The sequence below is a fragment of the Anastrepha ludens genome, chromosome 3, assembly GCF_028408465.1.
Source record: "Anastrepha ludens isolate Willacy chromosome 3, idAnaLude1.1, whole genome shotgun sequence".
In the NCBI taxonomy this organism is placed as follows: domain Eukaryota; kingdom Metazoa; phylum Arthropoda; class Insecta; order Diptera; family Tephritidae; genus Anastrepha; species Anastrepha ludens.
Window position 1 is genome coordinate 128,084,150 of NC_071499.1, and position 27,931 is coordinate 128,112,080.

Here is a 27,931-nt window from a genome sequence, read left to right on the forward strand (position 1 = left end):
TCTCGATTCATCATCTGTTTCGCAGCGCTTAAAACAGGGTGACACCGGCAGTGCGAAAAAAATATGTAGCTGGCTATTTCATCAGCTTTTGGATACAGCGAACTATGATGTATGTTGATATGAAAAAATCTATTATATTATCATAACTGTATCATTTGATTGAAATAAAAATTAAATTTTCTCACAAAACTGATTTTTGAACACCAAGGCAAACAGCGAGTTCTTTGAATTACCTATTATACTTTCATAAAGGATCAGAGCAAAATAAAGCTGTGGATACACTGTGAGCGGACACATTTACAGCATTACGTATAACAAGTACGGGAATTACGCTTGCTTTTCATCACGTAATTCTATTTTGCAACAATTTTTTACGGCATCACATAGAAATGACACAAAATGGCAGATAATGTGACGACAATAGCATATTTTATGAACAAAATGGAATAATGAAAGCTAGGCAATATGGTAATTTGAATCACTTTTGGTTTTTAATTTAGTTTGAGAGGTCTCGTTTGGAAAATCGTAACCCCTGTGTTTTTGTTGCAACAGCTTACCAAGCCCTACCTAAACTGGGCTTGTTCATCAATTCATCAATATTAGTCGTCGACTCCATCTAATGGTGGACCTATGAACCCGCTATTTCGATGGGGTCGGACTTAAGCAAAATAGCGAAAGGGATGTTACATGAGTTGGTTTTATGGACCAGGTGAGATGCGAGGCTCCTTCATAGGCGGAACATACACATACAGCCACTCACACCTTATTTGATACAAATACGACTTTTTTTGTAAGGTCTTCATTTCACAATATTTTGCGAAAATGGAAAAATAGAGTATGCAGGCATCTGAACTATTTTGATTTACTTCATTTCTAAACATAAAATACGAGAATTCACGCTGCAGCTTAAATGATACAGTTAAAAGTACTACTATTCACGGCGCAAGTTTCAACAAAGGAAATTGTATTTTTAGTATGCGAGAGTTTGTACAGTGAGTTTGACATAAAGCAATACTGAATTTTATGTACACTTTTTTTAACTGTGGCTAGGCGGTGTACTTCGATAGAAAAGCATCAGCCGGATTTGAACGTTATCGAAAACTGGTGGCTGGTTTTGAAGACGTATATGAGAAAATATGACATCTATAACAAATCTGATCGTAAAAAAGCGTTATTTGAAGAGTGGAACCAAATTAGTCCAGATCGTTTCTAATAGCGGACGTCCCTCGGTAGGCAATGACAAACCTCGAGTGTATTTCTGCTATGAAAAAAATTCATCATAAAGTTTCATCTGCAGTTCGGAGGCAGCATAAAACTGTAGGTCCTTCCATTTGTGGAAAAACATAAAGACGCGCACCACAAATACAGTTTTATTTGGTCTCTGAAGTCCGATAGTTTTTATTAGTAGCTTTTTCACGACATAAAATAAAAATTAAAATGAATAATTATTCTCAATTTTTCCATATACATAAAAACGCATTTGTTTAACTAATAAATAATAATGTGTATATATTTTTATCTTTATTGATTTCAAATTTTGCACAGTGACTCAACTTTTCCGGGCCATTTCATTATTTATTAATGTTCATTCATTGCGTTTTTGTGTATATATGTGTATTCTTTTAATGAAACTATTAAACATTTATTAATTCATTTGTCATACGTTTTCTGGCAAAATGCATTACTCTTATAGAAATTTTGTAACGAATCATGAAACTGAAATGCATATTTTGTTTTGTAAATAATTTTGCAGTTAAAAACAAAACCCTTCTAAAATCAACCAAACATATGTATAGTCATACTATTTTAACTGCGTACACATACATATGCACATATTTGTATGTATGTTTTACGTATGGTATCAATATTTTTTGCCAACTTTTACATAAAAATATGGCATACATTTATAATTGTCGCATATGCGTTACGTAATGCGCTATTGTTAATATATATAATATATATGTATATGTATGTAGCCGTTGTATATAGAATTTAAATTTAAACAATTTCATATACAATATTCAATTCAATAAACATGACAATTAATTTCTCAATAGTGTACCCTATAACATGTTTCTTGTTATTGTTTTTGTTTGTGTGCCACTAACGGGCTTGGTTAGCTGGAATCAAAGGAAGCAGGAAAGGCCTTGCAACATTATATTTGTTTTTCAAATTTCAAAAGTGTTCACAAGTTTAATTTGTGTTCGTATGAAATGTACGCCTTCATAGTTCTTCGCGCCTTTTGTGTGCATTTGTTGTGTTTTCGTAGGTGTCTTTTTGATTGGAAAAAGTTGCTTGGAAGGGTCAGCTGATAACATTTAATAATTTACATAATTACTTTACTAAGGGAATTTCTGCTCTTTGTTTTTTTGTTTCTCTTTGTATTTAATTATACTGTTTTCACTTACTTCCACGTTTACTAAGTTTTTGTGTTGTTTGTGTTTTCACTAATTGTTTGCTCCCCTTATTGTTGGTTTTTTGTATTACATAGAAATATAGTACTTGTTTAATATATGAAGGTATGTATGATGTATGGATGTATGTATGCATATGGTATGTGTTTATCCATTTTTCCTCTTTACTAAAATTTCGTATGCTAACGGCTGTTAGCAATGCAATCGATCACTTCCGTTGCAAACGCAATGCCAACGCGTTGCCAACTATGCTTATTATGCTTCCTGACCTGAGCCGCGCTGCCAGCTAATAGTTGCTGGTGGCAGTGGCGTCGGCATTGTTGGTTTTTTCTATTTTTCTTTTTGCAAAAACGTTGCTTGACCTCATTTCCAACCGCCTCAGCTTGTCAATCTTACTCACAAACTTTAATAATTTATACCCACCTAACCACTCTAAATTACTCATATTTCTGCCTGATATTCCATTACGTTTTTGTAAAGCGCGTGTGTATTTGACTAATTTTACTATGGAAATTTACACTCATTTTCAGCGTACTCGTATTTTACTTGTCTGCACATTTTGTTTGTTGCTATAGTATGCACTTAGGTTTATTTTTATGTACTTACTCATAGACTAATAAGTAAATGGATTTTTCTAATTACCCCTCAGTTTGCTACATGTTTGTTTTTGTTTTTTACTTTGTGTATGTAGTGTTTAATTTTATTTTTTGCTTTAGACTCATTAAGTCGGTATACCTTGTTTACTTTGGAATCCCTAAAAGAAGCTTAAACCTAATTTTTTCTGCTGCTTTCAGTGTTTTTTAGTTCATTGTGGTTTTTGGTTTCTTTGTGTTTGTTAGTTCTTCGATTTATTTTATTTAAATATTTTCTAACATTATTATCTGTTTACAAACACAACTACAATTGTGTTATTCATTTTTCCACATGTTTGTGTCATATTTTCAGAATTTAGTTTTAGTTCCTGGGACAATAGTCCCTTACACAAATTTTACTACGCCCATTAATAGTTTCTTTTTATATCTACTCGATATTCTCGTATTTTTATTCTTGTTAATTGATTGGGTATGTATTGTATTATAGGTATGTATGGATGTTGTATATATGTGATACTTCAGTATGTATTGTATATAAGTATATGTATGTATGCACGAGTATGTCAGTTGCATACTTTAATTTTGATAAGTTTTGAGTACTCATGCAGTTGACCAAAAACGGGTCCTTATTATTTTTTGTGGCGCTCGCAAGTTCTCGAATTCGACGCAAAATATGACAACACCGACTAAAGAACTTCTTAATAGCCGGGGCATTATTAGATAGTTTATTTAATTTTATGTTTGCCAATCTATGACAAGAATATGGTGTAAAATTAGAATTGAATAAAATTAGAAATATTAAATAGAAATAAATAAAAAAAAAGTTTTCATCTACTAGTTCGTGATAGGTCCATTATTGATGCAAACGATTTGTTACATAGTATTTTCAAAGCTGGCGCCTAAGAGCATGCAACAGATAAGCAACGTGTAAAACGCAAATCCGCATTGTCACATAAAATCCACTACTGAAGCTCAGGGCACATTGCTAGCAGCGGCGGTTGCGCAATTTCTAACTATAAGTTCTGATTTTAAGCCGCCCTTAACCCTTTGGGTAAACATTTATTTGATAGAAATTCTGCGTTTGGTGCGCATTTATTTTTGTGGGCAATTTAAAGCAGTAGCATTTGTGCCAGAATTCATTTATTTCATATTATTCATCTGATATACTCCTAGATTATATTTAGGTAACATTAGGCATCACGTGAGTGGCACTGAAGTGGAACCCGCAAGGGAGCAGAGGTCCCGGTTTTTCAAACAATACTTGCAGAAGGTCGATGATGCGCGAGCCAGCAGATGCCGACATCACAAGGGAAGGCGCAAAAACAACTGCTCAGAACACTGTACGATGGAAGAGTCTTGTCTTTCTTCAGAGCAGAATGAAGTAGTCAATTATTATTATAAAAAAATGTATAACAAAAAGCAAATTATTAGTCATTTTGAAGCGTGTGATATTTTCCAAAGGCATTACTAAAAGTCACTACTTTCGTTATCTATTAGAAAGAAACCCATAATTTTCTCGGTAGATGGCTTTAGTGGTCGATATCTCGTAAAGTATCGATCAAACAATTTAAAATTTATGCTCGTTGTCAAGGTGACATTTCACACTAAAAAAATTCTTTTGCTGGTTTTTGTTTGTTCCATTCAGTTGTGAGTTACAGGGCGTTAACAATGGAAGTCAACAAAGAGAAAATTTGGTACATTTACAGTTTTGCTTTGATAAAGGAGAAAACGCTATGGTATTGGTAGTCATGCACCACTCCATTGGGCTACGACGGCCGCCAACTAATACAAATTGCTCTCAAATAAACACGAATGAACATGTTAAATATTGCCTCCATTTCAATGGCGTATCAGAACGTCATGTCAGAATTTGGCCAAATAAATGCATGACGTTCTGATATGTCAAATGTACCCTTCTCGCTATCTTGCTGCTTGATTAGCTTAAGGAAAATTTTTAATGCGAAAGCAACAACAAAGTTACCGAGCAAGATTTTCCGCTAGCGAATATGTAATTTACAAACGCATGTAATTTCAGGGAGCTCAATTCCCGCGTTGCCAACATATGTTTATTTATACCAGTTGCTTCATCTATTCGGCCCTTGCCAACGTTTGGCGGAAAGAGGAGGCCTATTATTATATGATAATAAAATAAAATAAAAAACAACAAATTGTGTATTTTTCTTTGTTCTATTTTGTTTTCTTTGTACTTAATGCAAGCACATTTATTTAAATGTATGTATATATGTATGTGTATTTCTGTAATTGTGTGTGCGTGTGTGTGTATTTGGTACAATATTTTAAGTTTGTTAGTTAAATTTTTATGCGTACACGTATTTACAACAAAATAAAATGAATTCAATATGATAATATTTTTATTAACATAATAGCAAAATAGGGTGGCCAGTTGCACAAAAAAAAAAGAATTATATTTAAATAAATTTGCGCTGCATCACGCCGTTTTTTTTTCTTTCTTTAATGAAACTACATACACAAAAACTTATTAATAAACAATAATTAAATTATAAGTCTGGCGAAATTATATTTCCACAAACATAAATTATCGTATAAACAAATAAATATAAGAATTCAACGAATTAAATAAAAATGAAAAAATCGTAAAAACTTAATTAATGAAATTTGCTTTGTTTCAATTAAATTATTTTAAAAATTATGCTTACATAGGTAAAGAGAAAATTTATATTTATACGAGTATATCCATGTATGTATGTGCATAAATGTTGCAGCAGAAGTGTTGAAATATTTCATATTTAGCACTTGAGTCGCGTAAAATCAAAAACAAATCATAGGCATTACAACTATAAAATACATACATATGTATGCCTGTGCTTATATGATACAAATGAACAGCCGCGCATAATGCATACAAATGTACTTTTGTATATATCTGTTAAAAATTATTTTCTATTTACTGTAAATGTATGTATGTAGGTATATATGAATAAAGGAAATTTGCATACTCATTGCATTGTTTCTGTTTTTTTGTCAATTATGACTATGGTCTCTTCTTACATAGCCCCATTCCAGAGAGTGGTGAATTGTAGAAAAAATTTGCTAACATTTAAAATTAGACTGGAATAGCGACATTGTTGTTTTTGTTTTATGTTTTTTTATTCCAAGTCATTCAAGACTTGCTTGCACCACTTTTGTGTTTTTATGCTTAGTTTCTGCTGTAAAAATATGTTTTTTTTTTGTTTTTGCATTTTCTTTTCTACTGTAATATTTTGTGCTTATTTGCTGCTCTTTTTTGATATTCATTTTTCCAAGTCATATTTTTTATTTGCTGTTTTAGGTATTGTTGTATTTCCTTACGTCATTTAAATTTTGATTCTCAAATTTATTGTTTGTAGGGATTATTCAAAGACAATTTTTTGTGCCACTTTCCACACAAAAATTGAAAATTTAGTAATCAGTAAAAAATAAAAAAAATGAAAAGCCTCAAAATTAAAAAAAAAATGTTAACAAGCAATGAGGAAAAGTAATAAAATATATAGAAAGTAGAAACAGAAAATAAATTTTTGGTTATTCAGATAAAAGATAAAAAATATGTTCGGTTTTAGGGAAACAGTCTTTCACTATCTGTCTGAGTGCCCAAGTGTGAGTGCTCTACGCCATCAGAGAATGGCGGGGGAATTCTCGATGGTCAGCTTGAAAGAAATTGCAGAAAAGAAAATAGACGATTCATAGTCAAATCAAGATGGTTCGACGAATACAAATTAGTGGTTCTACAAGAAGTGTATCAAAATGGGATTTTTTGGTGTTAATTGGGTCTGAACTGTGTCACTCAGACTCAGACACACTTTTATAAATTTAAGAATAAACAAAAAATATAATAAATTTCAGAATAAATATGAAAATTAGATTTTTTTATAAAATACCACTAATGGGTTAAATTTCCACTAATATACGCATCATTTGATTAAAATTTTGTCTTAGCGCACTTTGATAATTTTAGCTTTTTTCGAAAACAAAATATTTATGTTCAGTGTCAACTAGAAATTATTACTTTACGTTTAAACATAAGAATTTTATTTGAAAAAAAAAAATGTAATATCGTTTAAATATAATAATTTTATTTCCAAAAAACATATCTGCGCTTACTATTATTTTATAGTAAAAGGTCGAATTTAGAAAATAATACCTATAATAGTTTTCTTTTTAATTTTTATTAATGAGCTAATATTAAGGAAACGTAATTTTTTTCATTTTTTTTTTTTTCAAAAAATATATATTGATAGTTTTATATTTGACAAGTTTTAGCTGGTTCAACAATGTTTGTTTTGCTTTTATGCTTTAAAATTTTATACATATAAATACTTCAAATTTGCCGCGCCTATTTTAGAGTGAAAGAGGAAATTTATAAATATTAAATTAAATTTAATTTAATTAGATTAAACTTTTTTAAATTAAATTTTAATTAGATTAAATTTTTTGAAATTAAATTTTAAATTTTTAAAATTTTTTAATTTAATTTTATTTACAATAGATTGAATTTTTTTAAGATAAAATTTTATTATTTTAAATTTATTAAATTTAATTAGATTAAATTTTTTTGAAATTAAATTTTAATTAAATAAGTTTCGTTTTAAGTAGGCCATCTTTTTCATTTTGAGCACATATATTTCGTTTTAGTATTTAGTATTTTAGTATTTTTTGTTTTAATTTGGTATTAATGCGACGAAAATTCAGATGTATTTGTTTTTTTTTTTGCTTTTTTCTGCATATAAACTTTATTTATATAAATACTTCGAATTTCCTGCGCTTATGTTGTTTTAGAGAAAAAAAAATTTAATAATTCAAAATTAAAATATTAAGAATTAAAAATTAAATTTTTGTAAATACTCAATCTTTTTCCTTTTAAGCATATACATAAATTTCGTTTTCGAAATAGTTTTTCTTTTAATTTAGGGGTAATGCGCCAACTTATAAAACGTATTTTTTTTACTTTCAATGAATATGAATAGGAATTAATCTTATTTTAGAGCGAATTGTATTAAAAAAGGAAATTTAATTTTATTTGCAATAAATTAACTGTACAACCAATTTGGAATACGCATATATTTTTTGCCATTTTCAGCTGGAAATTTTGTTTTCAAAAATTAAAGAAATTTGCTGTATTCATACTCATAAACTTTTTACGCAAAGACTCGAAATCCGCAGCTTCCAATGCGCTTGGTTTGATTTGAAAAAGTTTTAAATGTCTTATATGCCCGAAAAATCGCATGCAATAATTTTTATTGCACTTAAGATTTTTTTTAGTTATTTTGTTTGGTAAAAAAAGTTTATATTTTCTACGATAACTCATTAAAGTAATAATGCCATTCGCAGCAGGTGCATAAATGGCAACTGAAATAATTTAGCATAAATGCGCACAATCCCCGCCAAAGCGCATCTATTAAAAGTGGTAGCGTAGACCAGCTGCCTTGTTTTTGTTTCTTTCGACGGCTACATTCGGATGCAAGCACAAAATTGAATTACGAAATGCATTAGGGTATATTCAGAAACGCATTATAAATGCGCAGTAATTGCAGCGCTGGCAGCACTGCCAATGTGACAAGTGTTGCAATTGATAGATTGGCAGTATTGAAATTTTTCCTGCAAATAATGCGCGACGTTTGATACAAAAATGGCGTTTTGGAACGCGATGCATATGCAGTACTGCCATATTTGCATTTCTGAACGCATTGCCAACACTGCAAAAGTACGTTGCGCATTATAATGCGTTATTGAATATACCCTTACTAACATTTAAAGTGGTTTTTTGAAAATTGAAATTTTGTACTGAATAAATTCAAAAGTTGTTATGTGTTATGAACATTTTAAAATAATTTCACCAGGACAAATAAATTGATTATTTCTCGCTGTTTTGTCTTTACAAATAAATCCATAGAAGTGATTTCTACTTGATGCTCTACTTGATGGCATGCTGCCACCCCCTTAAAGGCTTCGAAAGCGCTCATTGTTATTGTTTATATATTATTAATATAATATAAAGAATATAAACATTTTTTTCTTTATATCTAAAAATGTATGACGTAATTTTTCAGTTCAAAAAAGTAAAAATTAAAACGAATCATATTTCTTATTTATTCTTAAATTTATAAAGTTGTTGTAAGCTGCAAAAACACTTGCCAACAAAATTTTAGTAATCAATTTTTAACATAATTATTTGGGGGTTTCAGTGCAAAAGCACAACTCCAAAACAAAAAATAGCAGAAATTGAAATAAAGCACAAAATATTTTCAGGTTATTCATCTATAAAATTGCAAAATATTTCAGAAAAAAATGTATTCACTGATCCTTATAAACTTTATGTTTTGCCTTCTTTTTGACTGAAGAAACCAACTACGGTTTACTAAATTCTTTAAACGCTTAATGCTTACAACTAAACTGACTATTTTTTGTTTAATACATTTTTTAATTAATATTTACTTCTCATAAAGTTTTTGTTACTTAATGTTTGCTTTTAGTCGCCCTGTCCCTTGTTTTTGTTATAATTGCAGTTTTTTTCCTTTCAGTTATACGCTTGCGCTACACCGTTTAAATATTCCTAAATATTTGTATGTATGTGTTTTACTCATTTTTGGTTAAATTTCCATTCCTCAGCGTGATTAACTTCCAGTAATGCAACGCAAAAATTTTCACTTATTAATAGTTTTTTTTTGCTATTTTCTGCAATACATAATTCTTTGCTTACAATAATAGTTTGTTTTAAAAATAGAACTACACTCAGCATTTGTTTTGTGTAAGTTGATAAGGAAAATATTTCTATATAAATACGTTTGCTATTATGTAATAAGAAACGACGCGGAAAGTAGGGCAAATAATGCAAATACATTGGCGAAAAAGCCGTACATCGAGTAAAGCTTACACATACAAACGTAAAATAGAAGAAGAATAAATTTAAAATAAGTCACTTAAACAATTTCGCTTAAAAATAATTAATGCAAAAAAAAAAATTACTCGAGAAAGTCCTAATGACCCTTCGCACTAATTTCAACAGCACATCTCATTTATATACTTTTATAGCACCCTATATGACATGCCAAAATGTTTAAAACCACAAATACAATACTATTTCATTTTGTTTTTGTTTCTATTATACCTAACCTCATTATTATTTTAGTGAGTCCGAGTGGCACGCATCGTGCTCACTTGCTGTAGTTGCTCCTTCACAGTGCGAATGCTGAGCGGAATATTTTCATTGCTGCCTGCTTAGTCGTTCACGACAATGTAGTCCTGCTTGTTAGGCATCTTCAGCAGCCGCCTTGTGCGAAACTCATACGCGCGCCGGCAGAACATGACCAACTCGGGATTGGTGTTGTCAGGCACGGTGCGTATGCTATAAAAACAGGGTCGTTTCGGCACAATGGAGACCTCCTCTTCGATGTCCTCTTCAGCGGCGCGCAAGCGGCGGCGATATCTAAAAGCAAAAAAAATGTGGTACATTGAGATTATTTTATTTGATTTTGTGTACTGCTTCAAAAATGCAATGCTCACCTGCAGTATTCACTGAAAGTGAGTACATAGCATTTATCCTCAATGCAGGCAACAGAGTTGTGATCACGATGCCTCGACGCGTACACCTCGTCGGGACTGTCATTGGGCTGGCGGCCTTGTTCGGTGTGTTCAGGCCGGTAGTACCATAGCAGAGACATCATCATTTCACCTGCAAAGCAAAGATTTGAAAAATTCTCTAAAATATACGCTCTCTCTATTTTTGTTGAGGAGAGACTAACCGTCTTCAGGATTCTCCCAGAGATGCGCCACCTTCGCCACATAGGGCAAATCATTATCCTCATTCGCTTTGAGCAGTACGCAGTCGCGTGTGCGGATTATGTCGCCCTCCGAATGCCGCATGGCGGGATAGCAGGTGCGTATGACTAGCGGATCGTCGCTCTGAAAGGGAAAAAATCAATTATTGATGGTATGTTTTACCTTTAACGCAATCAGCCAACACTTACATTCAAGAATACCGCGCCTTGGAATGGCTCACCTTCCCATGTCCAGCCGTTGTTCCATTTCGGCACCACATCGCCGCGTATTGCTGGCGGCAACCGATCGTCTAATTCAAATGAGACGGTGGAATGTTTCACCTTCTGCCGTTTGCGGCTACCGAATTTGGATCGTGAACGCGTGCGCTTAGTGCCATGATGCGGTTGGCAAACAATGCGCGGCATTGGCGGTACAGGCGGCAGGAACACTTGTGCATTGGAATGTTTCTCGATTGGCGGCTGTTGTTGCTGTAATTGAGTGATTTCCTGTGACGCGCTCGCTGATGACTCATAGTCGTCAGCTTCTACTTCCATTTGTGCGTGTCTGTCCGCTTCATCCGTCGACGCATTTTCTGCGCGGCATTTGTCATAAACGTTGTTATTTGTTTCTAAAGAAAGCTGATTAGCAGCGTGCACCGGCGCCGCCGCATCCATCTCCAAAACAGGCATCTCGTTGTCGCTTTCTTGCTGTTTTGACTTCGCGCTGGCTTTTTTCTTATTTCCAGTTTGTTTTTTCGGTTTCTTCGCTTTAGCGGTTTTTCGCTTTGCCGGCGTGCGCTTCGACTTTGTTGATTTATTTGTGCTAATGGAGTTGCTAACAGTCTCAATTGGCGCTGCCGCAGGCTCGGCATACGTAGCTCCTTGCATCAAATCTAAGGGTGCCTTGCGTTCCACATCGCACGATGCTGACGCAGGTTCTGTTGTTGAGGTAGTTTTTTTGGCACGCGCCGTTGTAAGCGTTTGGGCGACATCAGTAACTTCGGATGCAGCGGCGGTTTTGATAGGCTTCTTTGTCTCAGACTTTGAGCGTTTTTCCGCGCTCGACTTTTTGTCTTTCTTTTGCTTGCGTTCAGACACTGTCTTATCCAAGACTAGTTCGCTGTCAGCCGGATCACAACTAGTGTAATGGTTTTGCGCGCCACTGCAACGTGATGTTTCAGGTTCAGAGAAGTAACCACGCGCCACGGAGTCGATGGTTTCGAGCAAATGTAGTGGAACGCAAGTTTTACGCGGTGGTTTGCCGCGCTTTGGTGAAGGTTTCGGTGTGATCCTGAGTGTACTCATGCTGCTGCTGCTATTGCTATTACTGCCACTACTGAGGCTACTGCTCTCTGATAGCAGCATGCGCATTGTTGGCACTTCCGGCTGTGTGAGTTCACTGAATTCGCTTTCGGTCTGCTCTGGCTCCTCTACTAAATCGACGATCTCCTCGAGACATGGTTCGATTTCTTCTTGTTTTATACCGCTCGCAGCTAGTGATTTCTTCAGCTGCTTCTTCCGCTGCAAACGCTCTTGCTTGGCAGCTGCGCGCCGCTTCTCCAGCACTTCCTGCTTGCGGCGTTCCAGTGCTTGCAATTTTTTCTTACGCAGTTTCAGCTGCTTCTTCTGCTGATCAGTGAGCACTAATTGACGCCGACGGATTGTGCCATTAACGCCACCAGCCTTACCAGACTGCCGTATTTGCAGTTTACTGTAGCGGCCGCGTTTATCCAACTTGCGTCCACTTAGGCACAAATAGGTTCGCGGTTCAGTTTGTTTAATGAGACTTTTGTAGCCATTCGGCGATGATTTCTTACACAGTTGCTGTGCCTTGGGTAGGTTAAGAATTTTGAGACGTGGCTTTTGGCCACAGCCTGAGGTGGATGTGGTCGGACTCTGGCAGAGATCGAGCACGTCATCGTCTGAGGTCGTAGAGAGGTCAATGTCGCACTGAATGACTGGCGGCTGCTGCCAACTAGGTAAAAGGCGCATGCGACCTGCGGAGAGAGATGGTAAATGAGATTTGGAAACGACTTTGATTGATGTACGAAAACAATAACTTACCTAACGGCTTAAGTGTCGTATTATCGGCGACATCATTCATTACGGCCGTCACTTCTTCGCAGGCCAATGTGAGCGGCTCAGCCTTGATTAGCTTCACTTCAGCTTTTTCACTGTCTTTGTCATGGTTAGACTCCTGCTGTTGTTGCAGCTGCAGCACAGAGCTAAGCAACTGCTCTTCGTCTTCCAGCTTAATTTTCTCTGCCTTTATTTCCGTCTTAATCAGAAATGGTGCCTGCAGTGGTGACTGGATTGTCGCCGTTACAGGAAAGGACTCGTTTAGCGTCGCTGGCACTTGAGGTGAAGGGCTGATAGCATTTAGCAGCTGCTCGGGTTGTAACGCAACAAACTGTGTCGGCGCTGGCTGCTGCTGTTGTTGCCGCTGTGTATGTAACTGTTGCTGCTTTGACTTCGCTGCTGCGCCTGCGTACACCATTTCGCGCGCCATCGTTTTGCCAATGCGCGCTTTGCGTCCCAAAAGCGGTAATGCGGTGGAGCTGGTGGTGTTGGCGTTGGCGTTGGTATTGTTGCTAATGGTTGTTGTTGTTGTGGTAGTGATTGGTGTTGACGGTGGTGGCGTCACTGTCGCTGTGGTCAGGTCGTAAGCTTCAAGTACTGGCGCCGCAATATTTCTATTGTTGCCGGCCAATTTCTGTTTTGACTGTTTCTGCCTACTGCTATCAACTGTTAACTTGCTGTCATTTTTGTTAGTGCACAAGAGCAGCTTTGTGTTAGCCTCTTCAAGAGCTGCCGGCAGCGACGCCGATGACAACTCGTGTTCGGTTAGCGAATCCAATAACTTTTCGTCGTTGGTCGTGTAGCTCTCTGGCGGTGTCGGTGGCTGGACCACGCTCTCTTCGTATTGGCTTTTGTTGTCCGAGTCTTCTAATTTTAGCTCGGACTTCACCACCTGTAACAGATCCAAATGTTGTTGTGACTGTTCTTTGCCGAATAGTAGCAATTCGTCGATTTGGGTTGGTGTTGTTGCCGCTAGCGCGACGGCTGTTGCTGTTACTGGAGCGCTGGTAATTGTTGCTGTTGTTGTTAGGGTTGTCGTCGTCGATTTTTTTACTGGACCTCTACTGGTAGCCACTGAATTGTGGACCGAGCTGTTGCTGCTGTTGTTGCTGTTGCTGCTGTGCTGGCTGTGGTTCGTCATATTCGAACTCTTGTTGTTGCTGCTGATGTTGTGGTCGCTGTTGCCATTCATCAGCGTATTGTTGCTGTTGTTGCTCAAATGACTCATCGCCGAACAATTGTTGCTGTTGCTGCTGTTGTGGCTGTTCGAGCCGCTGTTGCTGATGTTGTTGTTGTTGCTGCCGTTGTTGCTACCAATATGAGGCCCAGTATGGACGTTTTTTGGACACGATTGTTGCATTGGACACGGACACTGTGGTGGATATTCTGGAAAGAGGTGAGAAAATGCTAAAGTGAGTTGCCATAAAAATCTAGGGCGGAGGCGTGTGAAAACTCTCAAAGAAGTGTACTTGGTGTGAGCAAAAATGTTTAACCTCTCCTTCCCCCATCTACCTAGGTGAGAACCATACTTTTCCTTACCCATATACGGTCCCTGTATGCTGCGCGTGTAACACTGCCCCGCAGCGCCAGCGCCTGGACTATAGCCGGTGTAGTAGCCTGGCGGTCCCGGATAGTGCTCGAGGTGTTGTGCGTGTGCTGCCGGTCCAGCCGGCACAAGTTGTGTTCCGGGGGGCGGTGCTGTTGGTGGTGGTCCCTGAATAGACGTAGGCGGTGGCGGTCCGGTAGCTTGTGCTGCACTACTGGCCGCCGTCGGCGGCGGTGGTGGTGGCCCCTGTTCGTAGAGTTCGGCCGGTGGTGGCGGATGGCCGGGCTGATAGTACGGGTAGCGTCGGTATGTGGAAGGTGGTGGTGGCGGTCCTGCGCTCTGATAAACTTTGGTCGGAAAGTAGGGCTGATAGGCGGGCGGTGAATAGCAAACCGCTTCCACTGGATAAGGCGTACAATAGTTGGCCGGATACGCTGTAGAATAGTGCATCTGTGCATGCATCGAGCGTGAATATGGAGAACTCTGATGAGCGGCGGCGGCCGCAGCAGCAGCAGCTGCAGCAGCTGCGGCGGCAGCTTGCTGATGTAGCTGTTGTTGATGCTGTTGCTGCTGCACCTGCTGATGCTGGGTGGTGGGCGCGCCGCTGTGTGCGGCCGGCGGATAGCGAAAGGGTGTCAAGTCGCCGCCAGTGATAAGCACATCACCGTCTGCGCTGTCTGCGGTTGCGGCCGATGATGGTGGTGGTTGTTGGGCGGCTGCAAGCTCCGGATCGGAGCTAAGCGGTGCGGGTATTTGTTGTGACTTCTTGATAGAAGAGGCGGAAGCGGAAGCAGCACCAGTCGGTAGAAGTGGCACATTAGGAGGCGGCGGTGGTGCAGTAGCGACGGGTGGTAGAACGTGTGGTGAGATCAATGGACCGGCAGGTTGGTAATAGCCTGGAAGATAAGAAAAGAATGAGGAAAATTGTTAGTTAGTACGACTAAATTATAACAACTTAAATAAAATACGAAATACAAAAAGATAGTTTTGTAGGCCAAAGTAGCGACTTGATTCGTATCCTGAAACTCCTCACACAAAAATATTCGTAAGCACATATACATGTGTTCATAAATGAACTATATTCGCAGGAAGACCAACAAAAAAAAATCTGCTGGTTCTTGGGCAGCATCTATAAACGAGTCTAATTTATAGAGGTTAATCTGTAAAATATGGCCATCTTGTCGCCGATCGATTGAATATTACGTCGCACAAAACCCGGCAGCGTTGGCCACAGAAACAAACAAACATGAAAACTCGTATAAACCTGCAGTTGTTTTTTCTTTCTAAAACGCAACTCGCGCTTTTAAAAGGCAAGGCGGAAAATGAGAAAAAACACAAAGCTAAATAACAAAAGCGTCTCTTTATCGCACATTTTATCTGTTTACAGTTGCAGTGGCTGCAATTGCAATTTTTTGTTTTTTTGTTTTCTTACTTTGTAGTTGCTGTACTGCCTTTTTTTAAAAAAGTCTTACGTAAATTGCGCGCACAGTGCCGTTACGTTGCTGCTGCTGTTGCTTCTATGTATTGACAGAGAGCGCACTTCCATTGGCTATTGCAGCTACAAAAGTGTGGTTCGGTTAGTTGGTCGGGCTGTCGGCCAAACGAATGATTTTCCCAAAGCTGTTGCTGTTGCCTTTGCCGTTGCTTTTGTTTCTTGTTGTTGGTTTTTGTTTTGTTTTGCCTACAACTACACTCAATTGACAGTTGCAGGCTTGCATTTTGCTAGCAGCAGTCAGCAGCAACCGAAAACAATGTTGCAGTGATCAAGCGACAACAGCAACAACAAAGGCAAAGAGCTTAACAAAGCTATAAATTTAAATGTGAAAATTTCCTGGTTGAAAAATTTTATTTTTATTTTTGTTATTATTTTGTGGGAATTTCGGCATTTTCTTTACTTGCTGTTTCTTGCAGTTGGATGATTTTTGTAGTGTGGAAATTTGACATTTTGACTTTTTTAACTGTTAAGTGGCAAAAGGTTAGTGAGGCATTTGAAAAGCATAAAGTGGGAAAATCAATTTGGTTAGTGAAAAAGGGTGCAAAATGAAAAGAAAAATGTTTAGAGCATGGAAGGAAAGGAGAGTTGAAGGAATTAAATGTTCTTAGTAAAACTTAAAATCATAAGCTGCTGTATTTCATTACCTAAAACATTAAGTAATACACTCATGAAATTTCAGGACCCTTTTGAAATTCTTTCTGGTTATAGAACCAAAATTTGGGCTGAAAAAAAGTTCCGACTGTTGGTAGGACTAACCAAACTTCCATTTAGCCCGTTAGATTAAAATAACCCTGATGATAAGGCACCGTAAACAGTAAAACCCGCGTATATAATGGATGTGTTTTTAGAGATGAATGAGGAATGAGGTTTGCAAACAAGTCACAAAAAATCATTAAGGATACCTTTGGCCAGCTCGACTACGTCTTATTACGACCATTCTGTCGGCTCAATTTAAAATCACTTCTAGATAACTAAACCTTTATTGGCAATAACGCGATGCCTACATAAACGAGAACCTAATAGTTGGTCCCCACTTCTTCTCTTTGAGAACTGTAATGTACAACGTAGTGATTCATTCAGTGCCCTGTGCGCAGAGTTAGTTATTTATCGACCAATCAGTCGAATAACTGACAGCGAATGGTTGCAAAATAGTTGCTTACCCAGTTGAAAAGTAATTAACACATTTTGATTTTTGTGCTAGGCCTATCAACTTGCTGTTGTCTCTAGGAAACTCTAGGAAAAACCGCCGAAGCTAATTTAGTCATTTACACCGTTTGAAGGGTGGCCAGTGTTATGCGCACATCTACGAACAAGAACTACCATATTTCATCATTTACAATAAGCAGAAAGATGTGGAAAAGAAATCGCTCAACCAGTCGATGTACGAGTAGAGAATTTCAAGTGGTTGATTGACCAAAGAATAAGCGAAAGGCAAGACAAATCAGAGGGCGGTGCTCACGACTGGTGATTCTCGGTTACCGGAGAGACTCCGATTTATTTGGAAATATTGTTGTTACTACTAATGAAATTTACTTCAGTATTAAGGTAAGTAAATGAAATTTACTTCAGTATAAATCGGAATTGTGGATATCATCCCACCAGATTATGGAAAGCAAAATATATTTAAGTTGCTACAAATATAGAATATTTCTCTGTTATAAACCATTTTCCATATTATAGAATTTATTTTTTATTTTTATGGATTCTTCCGCTTTAACATTTGGCATAATAAGAAGAGACACTGATGGCTAATCATCGCCAAATAAAGGAAACAAAGCAGTATTATGAGCCTACTAACTGCCTAAATATCACATTTCTAATATACGACTTCTTTATATATCCTTTTACAACAACTGCATTTAATCGTGCAAAGCCTCAGCTGCTTGATGCGTTCATTATCAATTTAATTCGTTAATAATTAATTTACACTCATCACCTTCAAAGAACACACTAAATAGCTCAATTTAACACCGTAAGTATCACTTCACCCAATTATCACACTTCCAATGCATCGCTTGACAACTGCCAATTTCAAAGCTTACGGCAAGTTGACATGTCAAAATATAGCTCTAATGACAACTCATTGTAAATAGCACACTAAAGTGTCAGGAAAACACACACACACGCAAACTTTTACACTGCCATACTCTTTTATACTTCACGTTTCTGTAATTATAAATGTATATCCTGTCACTTGCAGCACACGATTGTGAGCTGCCTTTTTGGCATTATTATCGGGTAAAAATTCACACACTCACCCCATAACATATGCACACACACACACTTGCGCGCAAAACCGACACACGATGTCGGCATTTGGGGATTCTCTACACCCACCAACCCATACATATATCACTCATTTCGCCTCACTGCCAGTTCATCAGTACTGAATCCATGACACCAAATGGAGGCTCCCATTTGCCAACCACTATCGAATCAAACTACGAGTGACAATAAGCTCACACATACAATATGTACTTGGACATACATATGTATGAATGTGTAGGTAACAATGCAGCTAATCAACCAGTGCCTGTCAATCAATACTGCGAATAAATTTCATATGAAGTAGAATATACGACGTGTATGTATGGAGGTATTTAAGGAGAGCGCTGACTGCCAGTGTGAGTACGCGTGTACTGTGGCACATCGCGAAGTTCGTGATTACGCATAATCTACTAGAACAGCTTCATTGTAAGTTGGAGTTTATTAAATATGCGCGTACTTGGTACAAATGCGTTTTGTATGGTGCTAAGTGAGGGTGGAGGGAATGTATGCCAGTGCTTACAATTTACTACATTGAAATAAATGCCCGTTTTTTATATTAAGAGATGTATAGACGCAAATCAGAAGTAGGCACAAGACAAGAGAAACAATTTTCCACTAAAAACTCTGAGGTGGCCGATCAAGAGAATTCGGCTTAGTACAGTTAACTAAGTGCGTTTTTAGATTTTATAATGCCAAATATAGGAACCCCAGTAAGTTGAAAATCAAACATCAGTAGATATATCGATCAGATGCATTTAAAGATAAATATATATTTAAGATAAAAATAAAATAAAATAAAGTGAAATAAAATAAAACAAAATGAAATTAAATAATAATAAAAAGATATAACCAAATGAATTGAAACAAAATAATAAAGAGAGCAAAGGAGAAATAAAAGAAAAAATGAAAAGGTCAAATGAAGTAAATATAAAAGAATTAAAATAAAATAAAATGAAATAATAATGAAAAAATACAACAAAATAAAATGAAAAAATAATAAAGGAAAACAAATAAATAAAATAAAAATTAAAGAAAAAAATAAATATAAGACAAAATCAATAAAATACAATTTAATATAATAACATTAAATGAATTTAAAAAAATTTTAAACATAAATATATAAACATACATTTTTTTAATATTGATTTTTCCCAGTGCCTTTTTTCAAGGGCCAACAAATGCATGAGAATACTAAGTTATTGGACAACAGAATAAAGCAAAAGAAATTGCATATTAATGAACCCAACTGAGCAGCAAAGAAGAAAAAAATAGAGCCCAAATATGTTTGTACATATGTATGAATGTATAAAGTGACATAAAATAAATAAAGCAATAATTTGCATATGCTTCACAAGAAATTGAGTAGCTTAATGCGATTGTACAAATGTACGCAAATATTATTAAATATGTATCAACATCAAGCTGCATGCAATTGAATGGGAACATAGGTTTAGGTTGGGTGAATTTGTGGCATATGTCAATAGGGAAAAATGAAAACGGCATAAAATTAGCTTGCAAAAAAACAAAAGTGTGCATGTGCTGCAAAATGAAGGGCTAGGACTCCTTGCACTGACCCCTCACTTGTTTTGAGAGAAATATTACGTATTTTCCAATGAAATTCACAGGAGATGTTGATTTCATGCTTATTTTGCTAAAACTAATTAGCACCAACACTATTCAGTTAATAATAGTTTTTAAGTTATTTGTTGATAAAATTCGTCCTTTACCTTCACCAAATTTTGATACAATAAGTGCACTTATCACATTTATTTTAATAATTATTCAAACTACATTAACATACACACACGTTTCTAACACTTTTTATTTGGTGACAGGTGTCACTATTGCTGTCAATAATTGAAAAGTCATTTAATTAAGTCTTTAAATTGGCTCTAAAGGTTGTATAAGTCGTAGAACACGATCTTCCTTAAATTGCGCAAGCAAAATTTTCTTGTGAGCAAGCTTGTGGAGTATAAGGAAGGAAGGATCCGCCATTTTGAATTTCAAGAAGTGCCACTTTGCTTTCGAAAGTAAACATAATTACCTACATTTTAAGCCCTCATAGACCTCTTTTCGTCAAAATCTATTCTGGGGGCAGGGGGTCTCACGTTCAGAAAGAATGCCCCATATATATCATATTTTCACTGTATTATGAATATATGATATACAAATACAAATCTGTAAACTCAAAATGCATACAATGAAACCTACTTTACTGAAAATCAAGCATTAATATATATATGTAATATATATAAATATATATATATATATCCATAAATATACCTATATATATATATCTATATATATATATGAATAGACGTATATAATATAGAAATAATTTGTAAAATTTTGTATTTTTATTCATTTATTATCTTCTAAAATTGTTTATTTATACGATGTCTGGCAGCACTTCGGGTTGTTGAAATAACTAAAATAGGAGGATTCTTGGTCAATTTTACAAATTTTGAAATCAAATAACTCAAAACCTATAAGCCGCCGACAAGTGAGGTTTTCTCTTTTAGAAAGTAGAATACCCCCTCTACCCCCCGTATAACCCTTTTTTTAAAACTCATGGGGCATGTCATGAGTATTTTCCCAAATGAAGAATGCGACAACTGCCGAGGTGTGACAAGTGTGAAAGGCAGATAATAAAATAATACATAAAAACAAATGAAGTGAAAACACAAAAATTAACGAACTGCTGTCAACGCTTCCGATAAACCTAACCTAAACGAGTATGTAGCGGAAATAACCAAGTAATTTAGTAGCGTGGCAAATCATCAGCCTCAAATTGCTTGCGAACATGAGCTTCGTATAAGCACTTCAAGAATCATCAACCACCCGCACAGCTAACGATAGAGCAAAGGGTGGCAGCACATTAGTACAAGAAGGCCTCAATTCGATGGAAAGGTTAAGAGCGCTTGTAGAGTTCGATACAACTCCATGTCAAAGTAATACATAAATGTTCTTCGGCTTACTTACGCTGCTTGGATGTGAGAATACTTCTACACATTTGTAACGATACATACGAATGTCTGCAGCCATGCCAGTGTAGGTAATTGAAACGTGTTAACAATAAAAATCACAACATGTTGAAATGGTAATAAAATTGTGGTTACCTAATGACGCCGCAAAGGCGTTAGTTACTACCTCACGCTCACGTTTCCTCACCTTGTCCCTCTCTCGCGCGGACTTCCTGTTTCCGTTATAAGCTAAAAGCAGCCACAAGGAATATGTGGTGCTCGCAAGAAGTTGTTAGCTTTGCTAGGATTGCTGACGGAGTCTTTGACACAAAACGTTTGGGTTTGTGTGATTGAATCCCTCTTGTCTTATTATTGACATTTCATCTTTATTCCTATTTTTATTAAATTGGTGGCAGATGGGTGAGCAATAAAAATGAGGAAGCAAGAGAAAATAAAAGAAGCCAGTCAATTCATAAGGAAGTATCAATACATGGCTGGCATGCCGCTGTGTGTTGCAAATTCCAGACATGTCTGTGGCTGGAATTATAATTGCTTTGCAATGTTTATGGTTAAATGACTTCATTATGACGATTGCACGCAAGCACGCCTAGCAAATTAAAATATTTAACGAAAGTTGTTAAGTAATTTGAGTTATTTGATGGATTCAATTCGATGATGACAACTAATCACAGAAGTGACAATGATAATAAAATATTTGTTGGAAAATAAGTAAAGATTTGAGTAAACTGATTTGCTATTTAAACGGAAAAAATTTAATTCAGTTTATGAAATCAGTGGCCTCATTTTTAAAGGTAAGTTGGCAACGCGCACGCCATAGCGGACAGCTGCTTTATTATGCTTACACATACTGCAATGAAATGCAAACAGAAATGAGAAAACAAGCCAATATCTCAAAAATTTCAAATAATCAATTGCTGTGAAGTGGAATGGTACATTTTCATGACAAGTGCTTGTTACATTTACACACACATATATAAGTACAAATGTTAAAAGTGTGCTTGAGCTAACTCAATATTGGTTTACTTTTCAGAAGTGGCATATGTAGGTAATACCTACTAGGTATGTATGCACGATAAGCGAAGCACATCCACTTGGAGGTAACGTGCCAAATTAATGTAATTTAAATTTTTGTAGCGTGAAAGCACAAATATTTACATAGTTTGGTGATTACGAACGATTGAAAGTACAAATATCAAAGGGTGCAAGAAAAGCAGCGCCACGAAGGAGATGAGGAAATATTCATAATTCAAATGAATAAATCTTATATTTATTACAGCTATAGCGGCCACAGAAGAGATTGAAATCCTAATTATAACTGCAAATATAAATGGTAATAAGAAACAGAAGCAAATGAATTAATGCATGCACATAAGCAGTTCAGTGCATGCGACAACGCGGGCTATTACTAACAGAGTGTCCCACAAAAAGTGCATATATAAGTACATACATATGTGCACGCTTTAATAGCTTATTCTTTCTAATTTATTTTTTTCTTTTCTAGTGCCGATCAGGTTAAAATGATGGCAGATTAGACTTTGAAAAGTTTTATTTATTTTGAAATGGAAGCGCAAAGACGGTTTAGAAGAGAGTTTCGGAGAGATCCACCTACGGGACTCACTATTATTCGCGAAAGTACATCTGAAAGAGACGAAACTGTTCAAGATGCCTACAAACAGCTTCCTGGGAGATGACGGACATCCATAAACACCGCAAGAAAGAAAAACAACTGAGAACTTATGGCAAAACTTCAGCAAGATCTATTCGACAAGCGACACATGAGGTAGTCGCCTCAAAAATAATGGAAATGGGCATGGATTTGAAGATTATTGCTGAGTAAATAAATACTACATCGGTGATATTGGATTTGTACTTTTAAGCTGTAATCGATCTAAATACATATACTGTTTTTATAATCAATTATCATTTTAAGATACCCTGTATAATAATGTTAAGCGCAAAAATTTGCAAGCATAAATGTTAAGGTATATTAAAAAGCAAAACATAAAACACCAAAACCTAGCTGACACCGAATAAAAGCAAAACCAGCTGTCCAAGTAAGTCGCACACAATAAACTTGGCGAGCCAACAACAAAATGGCATATTTTTGCCCAACACTTGCTGTAATGCATACCAAGTAGATAGTTTTTGCGCGCTTTGAGAACACGAGTGACAGCGCGCTAAACGCATACGACTTAAATGTGAACACGCAGCATGCAAATTAATGTGATTCGTTAGAAATTTTGATAGTATAACTATTTATATGAATTGAACGATTATTTATAAGAATAGGACATTTTAATGCACACAGTGGCAGGCAGCTGCGCCACAAATAGAGAACCTATAACTGTTAGCAATAAAATATGAACGATATTAACGGATGACAGACCCAGTTTTTGACCGGTAATCCCAGGGTGTTGGGTGTCGACGCTACTACGTGCATGAAACTCGAGTCAAACCTGTTAAGTACTATTCGTATTAAACCACGATTACTTTTGGGTCACCTCCGTTGCCGCTGACAGAGTGCATTTTTTTCCACCGCTCACTGAATACCTCATGAAAACGTATGCCAATACGACTCAAATAAATAAATAAATAAATGCATGAATGAGTAAATGACGAATTGCCGGTACACCGCTTTGCTGATAGCAACAGTGGCAAGCAGCAACACACCTAATACTTTAGCAGCAGAGCACGTTTTGTCGCACGCTGGCATTATGCGCGACTCGATGCGCCAATATTTAGCGCTATTTGACTGCAAAATGTGCCCATACAAGCTGTGCATGTGTACGTGTACGCGTCTGTGAACGTTTTTCGCACAAATTGTGCGCATAATTAGTCGAGGAGCGCGTCAAAAGACATACGAGAATGACACTTGCATACATAAAATGGTTCGGATATGTGCCGCCACATGCATGGTTATTATTGCGTGTATGAGTAATAGGTCCTCCATTGCCACATGCGTTTGTCGTCGTCTACACATTTTTAGATACATAAATTAACTGGATGCGTTGAGGATTTTTGAACAGCAAGCAGGCGAATAATGTGATTTAATATATGGTTAGCGTCATTATTCTTATACCTAACAGGACCATCGCAATTAGCGTCAAGATTTAGAGCACCATAGTTGGTGAATGCGTGCTTAGGAAAATCAGTCAGCATGGCGTTGCCATTTGCTGCATCAGTGACGTCTGCGAACTAGTGCAAATCGGAACGCCATGGTTGGAAAATTAATGCTTAGGGAAATTTGCTATGTTGACACTACCGTTTTCTGCAACAATTCATGCCGTCTTCGAAAGACTTGCATCAATTCATTCGGGGCAGCGATTGCTATTGGAAATAACTTTTCTATTATTTGATTATTTGATATACATACGTATATGCCTTTATAATCACATCGATGCAAGGCGCATTCATTAAAGGAGGTAGCACTAGACCAACAACAATATTTTGAACGTTTGATTGTCAAAGCAAAGTATTGGAAAAGTAGAAAACAAAAAATGAATTCGCCTTGATTCATTCAGGGCTGACAGTCGGATGGACACGCGAAAGAAAAAAAAAAAACAAATCAGCTGATTTGCCGATTTTATCTTTAATATACTCGCCTTGTATCGATGTTTTTTCTGTTAAAGTAATCAAATTATGAAAAACTTTTGGCGTGTTCAAATTTATTTCTTTCTCTTTTTTAATTTCTTTGCCACTAATTCACTTTGCTTAAGTCCACAAATTCATATTTCAATTTCAAAGTAGATTAGCCTACTTAGTTTATTTCGCCTTTTTCGCAATATTTATACTGTAGTGTATAAATAATGTCCCATTTAACGCACTCAACGCATCATAAACAACAGTCCCCCCGTCACATTTCACGCATACGCACACGCAGCACACATATAACTTTATCATCATCACCATCGACCACATCAACGCAGCCATCATCAATGTCATCAGCGCATAAATAATTAAACGCTGCAACGTGCCACATTACGGTGCAGTTGCGCGTTCTCAGTGTCAGCTCAGCGGAATTTTAAAGTGTCATAATTACGTCAAGCACATGCATAGCACCACGCACACACACAATCGCGTACGCACAATGCAAATACGCACGACGAACGGAATACGCGAAAAGTGCCAATAACGTTGCGAGCCTATCAGTGCCGCTACTGACTAATGCTTATGATTAGAATAACGATAATTATGATGGTAATGACGTTGCCATTGCTGTTGATGTTTATGTTGACGGTGATGTCAGATGTGTGAATGTTGACGAATACAGGCCTTAGGAGAAAAAATGAAAAAGTCAAAGAAGCGGCTAAGTCTGCCGTTGGAAAGTTAGGGGAATGGAGGTGTACGCAGAGGAGTGGTGTTGGTGTACCCAGCCAATGTTCGGCCTGCTAGTTGTTGCCTGTTGTCTGCCGATGTGCGAAAAGTTGATGGTGCGTTGCAGTTGAAGCAACGCTTGCGTGTTAATTGAGGTGTGGCGCGCATCATAAGTTCTGCATAATTAATCGCATTTTTATTGCCATCCCCACAAAAGCTGCGTACAGAGGTGGGGCGACCCGAGTGATAGCGTAACATAACGAAATGTGATTACAAAGTGGAGGATGGTTCCATGTGTAGAAGTCCACGCAAGTGGGGAAAGTTACTGATCGCCATTCACTTGGGAGTGGCCAGGACGATTCTTCTGCATATGGTTCAAGCAGCTCACAACGGCCGGGATTAGCCCACGTATCCTCTGGGTAGCTTCCGAACACCCGTTCGGGAGTGAGCTAAAGTGAGAAGGCGAAACATTCCAGGATAGCTGGTTGTGCGTTGGGTTTGGGACCCGCCACTTAAAAATCGCCCCCAATGAAAACTTTAAAAAAGCCTCGGATGAGACCTCCATATACTGATGACGACCCCTGCAAACGAACTAAGGACTATGATTTGAGGGCATGCACCTGGAATGTCCGGTCCCTTAATGGGGAGGGTGCCTCTGCCCGGCTGGTTGATGTCCTCGTGAGAGTAAAGGCTGACATCACTGCCATCCAAGAGATGCGATGGACGGGGCAAGGAAAGAAAACCATAGGACCTTGCGACGTCTACTACAGCTGCCATGTAAAGGAGCGCAAATTCGGTGTCGGATTTGTTGTGGGAGAGAGACTTCGTCGCCAAGTACTGTCGTTCACTCCGGTGGACGAGCGTCTCGCAACAATCCGCATCAAAGCCCGTTTTTTTAACATATCGCTAATTTGCGCCCACGCCCCGACGGAAGAGAAGGACGATGCGACCAAAGATTCTTTCTATGAGCGCCTGGAACGTTCCTATGAGCGCTGCCCCCGCCACGACATAAAAATCGTGCTTGGCGACTTCAACGCCAGGGTGGGCAAGGAGGGAATTTTTGGTCCCACAGTCGGAAAATTCAGCCTACACAACGAAACATCCGGTAACGGACAGAGGCTGATCGACTTCGCCGGGGCCCGAAACATGGTAGTCTGCAGCACCAGATTCCAGCATAAAAAGATACACCAAGCTACCTGGCTGTCCCCTGATCGAAAAACGCGAAACCAGATCGATCATGTTGTGATAGATGGAAGACACGCTTCTAGTGTATTAGATGTACGTACGATCCGAGGACCCAACATTGACTCGGATCACTACCTTGTTGCAGCCAAACTGCGCACGCGCCTCTGTGCAGCAAAAAACGTGCATCTACCTACGCAAAGAATGTTCGACCTCGAAAAGCTGCAATCACAACAGACAGCCAGAAGATTCGCCACTCGACTCTCACTCCTGCTCTCAGAGAGTACTGCCCAACAAACCGGCATCCACGAACAATGGAGCAACATTTCTCGTTCTCTACGTACCGCCGCCGAAGAAGAAATCGGATTCCGGCGAGCCCGAAAAAACAATTGGTACGACGAGGAATGTCATGCTGCCGCAGAAAGAAAGGATGCCGCCTATAGAGCCACGCTGCGATCGGGCGCAACGCGAGCCATGTGGGATCGCTACAGAGAGCTGAAAAAGGAAGAGAGACGTATTATCCGACAGAAGAAACGAGAGGCCGAAATACGTGAGTGCGAAGAGCTTGAGATGCTGGCCACCAGGAACAACGCCCGAAAATTCTACCAGAAAGTTCGGCGGCTTACAGAAGGTTTTAAGACCGGGGCGTTTTCCTGTAAGAACAAAGACGGCGAACTGGTGACCGACGTACAGAGCAATCTTAAATTATGGAGGGAACACTTCTCGAACCTATTAAACAGTGACAGCTGCGCATGTCACCGAGAAAGTGAAGATCCCGATACCCCAATCGTTGACGACGGAATTGTCGTTCCGCTACCCGATCATGACGAGGTGAGAATAGCGATAACGCGGCTAAAGAACAACAAAGCCGCGGGCGCCGACGGACTGCCGGCTGAGCTATTCAAACATGGCGGCGAGGAGCTGGTAAGGTGCATGCATCAGCTCCTATGCAAAATATGGTCGGATGAAAGCATGCCTGCCGATTGGAATTTAAGTGTGCTCTGCCCAATCCATAAGAAGGGCGATCCTGCAATTTGTGCCAATTACCGCGGGATTAGTCTTCTAAATATCGCCTATAAGGTTCTAGCGAGCGTATTGTGTGAAAGGCTGAAGCCCACCGTCAACCAACTGATTGGACCTTATCAGTGTGGCTTCAGACCTGGAAAGTCTACCATCGACCAAATATTCTCAATACGCCAAATCTTGGAAAAGACCCATGAAAGGAGAATCGACACACACCATCTTTTCGTCGACTTCAAAGCTGCATTCGACAGTACGGAAAGG

The 27,931-nt window shown here is 37.8% G+C and overlaps 1 protein-coding gene across 3 annotated transcripts in view; it reads right to left on the reverse strand.

Moving 5' to 3' along the window:
• Positions 1-5,357: 5,357 nt before the first annotated feature.
• The window catches only part of LOC128859193 (serine-rich adhesin for platelets), a 128,121-nt gene continuing 105,547 nt past the window's right edge, over positions 5,358-27,931 (reverse strand). For all 3 annotated transcript variants that reach the window (XM_054095974.1, XM_054095973.1, XM_054095972.1), the window contains 6 exons: positions 14,398-15,300; positions 12,844-14,244; positions 10,990-12,776; positions 10,765-10,924; positions 10,526-10,694; positions 5,358-10,448 (listed from right to left, as the gene is read on the reverse strand). In XM_054095974.1, coding sequence (XP_053951949.1) covers positions 10,241-10,448; positions 10,526-10,694; positions 10,765-10,924; positions 10,990-12,776; positions 12,844-14,244; positions 14,398-15,300 — 4,628 coding nt within the window. In that variant the 3' untranslated portion in view covers positions 5,358-10,240. The remainder of the gene's footprint in view (positions 10,449-10,525; positions 10,695-10,764; positions 10,925-10,989; positions 12,777-12,843; positions 14,245-14,397; positions 15,301-27,931) is intronic.